The following is a 2,223-nucleotide window of genomic DNA, read 5'->3' as shown; positions in this document are numbered from 1 at the left end:
TACAGACACATTTTCAAGACAGATCAAACTTTATGATAGGTAGATTTCTCACTTTTTTTTTTCCAGTAATTGGACTTGCAGTTGCTTTTGTTGGGGAACACGTTCAGCAGCACGTAAATAGCAGAAGCTTTGGCTCATTTCCTTTCCAGCACTATGGAGCATTCAGCACAGTGACTTGACAAATATGTTTATTGTGAAAACCTCAGCATCAAGCGATAAGGATATACCAGCTACACTGAGAGATGATGTACAGGAGAAAAGCAAATAGAGAACAGGCTCTTGGTCCTTCTGAGGGATCATAAATCACACAAAAGTAATTGAATAACAGGAGTAGTCCTGGCGATGGTGCGGGCAGGAGAGATGGCGAGGCAGAAACTCGAAGGAACAGGCATTTGCACAGCAAAAAGTGCAAGGCAGGAGGCAAACAGGTTGTCTTCAAAACCCACTGCTTCCCCGACACTGGATGTGAGCCCCCATTGACGTTAGTAATCCGCTGGCGATTTATTTTAATGGCTTTCCAACGCACGTTTGTTTTCTTTTTTTTTAATATTGCAGGTTTCCATTTAATTAAGCAGCTGAGAGGCATGAGCGTGGCGTTAGTGCTGCTTCCCACGGTGCTGCTCGTGGCGCTGGCGGGGGCTCAGCGAGCCTGCCCCAAGAACTGCAGGTGCGATGGCAAGATCGTGTACTGCGAGTCCCACGCCTTCCGAGACATCCCGCAGAACATCTCCGGCGGGTCCCAGGGCTTGTCCTTGCGTTACAACAGCATCCAGAAGCTCAAATCGAATCAGTTTGCGGGCCTGAATCAGCTCATATGGCTTTATCTTGACCATAATTACATCAGCTCCGTGGACGAGGATGCGTTTCAGGGGATCCGCAGGCTGAAGGAATTAATTCTAAGCTCCAACAGAATTACCCATCTGCACAACAAAACGTTTCACCCGGTCCCCAACCTCCGCAATCTGGACCTCTCTTACAACAAGTTGCAGGTGTTGCAGTCCGAGCAGTTCAAGGGGCTCCGCAAGCTCCTCATCCTGCACTTGCGCTCCAACTCGCTGAAAACCGTCCCCATCCGAATCTTCCAGGACTGCCGAAACCTCGACTTCCTGGATTTGGGCTACAACCGCCTGCGGAGCTTATCCCGCAACGCCTTCGCTGGCCTCTTGAAGTTGACAGAGCTCCACTTGGAGCACAACCAGTTTTCTAAGATCAATTTTGCCCACTTTCCACGCCTCTTCAACCTTCGCTCGATTTACTTGCAGTGGAATAGAATCCGGTCTATCAGCCAAGGGTTGACGTGGACTTGGAGCTCCTTGCACAACTTGGATTTATCAGGAAATGACATTACAGGGATAGAGCCTGGGACCTTCCAGTGCCTCCCCAACCTCCAAAAGCTGAACCTGGATTCCAACAAGCTCACCAACATCTCTCAGGAGACCATCAACACGTGGATCTCGCTCATCTCCATCACTCTGTCTGGAAATATGTGGGAATGTACTCGAAGCATTTGCCCTCTCTTTACTTGGCTTAAGAATTTCAAGGGAAATAAAGAAAGCACTATGATATGTGCAGGCCCTAAACACATCCAGGGCGAAAAAGTGAGCGACGCCGTGGAAACCTATAACATCTGTGCTGAAATCCAGGTGGTGGCGACCGAACGATCGTACCAGGCCCCCAAAACCCCCCAGAGACCCGTCTTCGTCCCTAAACCCACCCTTTCCAAACTGGAAAGCAACCCGCCGACCTCCGCCGCGCCGAGCCCCTCCGCCGAGCTCCCGACGCCCGGCGTGGAGCCCGAGTACGAGCACGTTTCCTTCCACAAGATCATCGCCGGGAGCGTGGCCCTCTTTCTGTCCGTGGCCATGATTCTCCTGGTGATCTACGTCTCCTGGAAGCGCTACCCGGCCAGCATGAAGCAGCTCCAGCAGCACTCGCTCATGAAGAGGCGCAGGAAAAAGGCCCGAGAGTCCGAGAGGCAAATGAACTCCCCTTTACAGGAGTATTACGTGGACTACAAGCCAACAAACTCTGAGACCATGGATGTATCAGTCAATGGATCTGGGCCCTGCACGTATACCATCTCTGGCTCCAGGGAATGCGAGGTATGAACCATGATCCTCCTAAAACCATTTCAGCTGCTGGGAAGGAGAGGTAAATGTTCGAAGCTCTTGAGGCATCTCTAAACACTAGAAAGATTTATTATTATTATTATTATCATTATTG

General features: G+C 50.3%; 1 protein-coding gene across 1 annotated transcript; it reads left to right on the top strand.

Moving 5' to 3' along the window:
* Nucleotides 1-555: 555 nt before the first annotated feature.
* Nucleotides 556-2,108, top strand: LRRTM4 (leucine rich repeat transmembrane neuronal 4; the record flags this gene model as incomplete). The annotated part of the gene is made up of 1 exon (XM_008937165.1): nucleotides 556-2,108. A coding segment is annotated over one exon (1,553 nt), but the record flags the coding sequence as incomplete, so codon positions are not given.
* Between the last annotated feature and the right edge of the window lie 115 nt (nucleotides 2,109-2,223).

Source organism: Merops nubicus, unplaced genomic scaffold (assembly GCF_000691845.1).
Source record: "Merops nubicus isolate BGI_N331 unplaced genomic scaffold, ASM69184v1 scaffold31433, whole genome shotgun sequence".
Lineage (NCBI taxonomy): Eukaryota > Metazoa > Chordata > Aves > Coraciiformes > Meropidae > Merops > Merops nubicus.
Note: the sequence above shows the minus strand (reverse complement) of the source record. Positions and strands in the feature narration are given on the sequence as shown.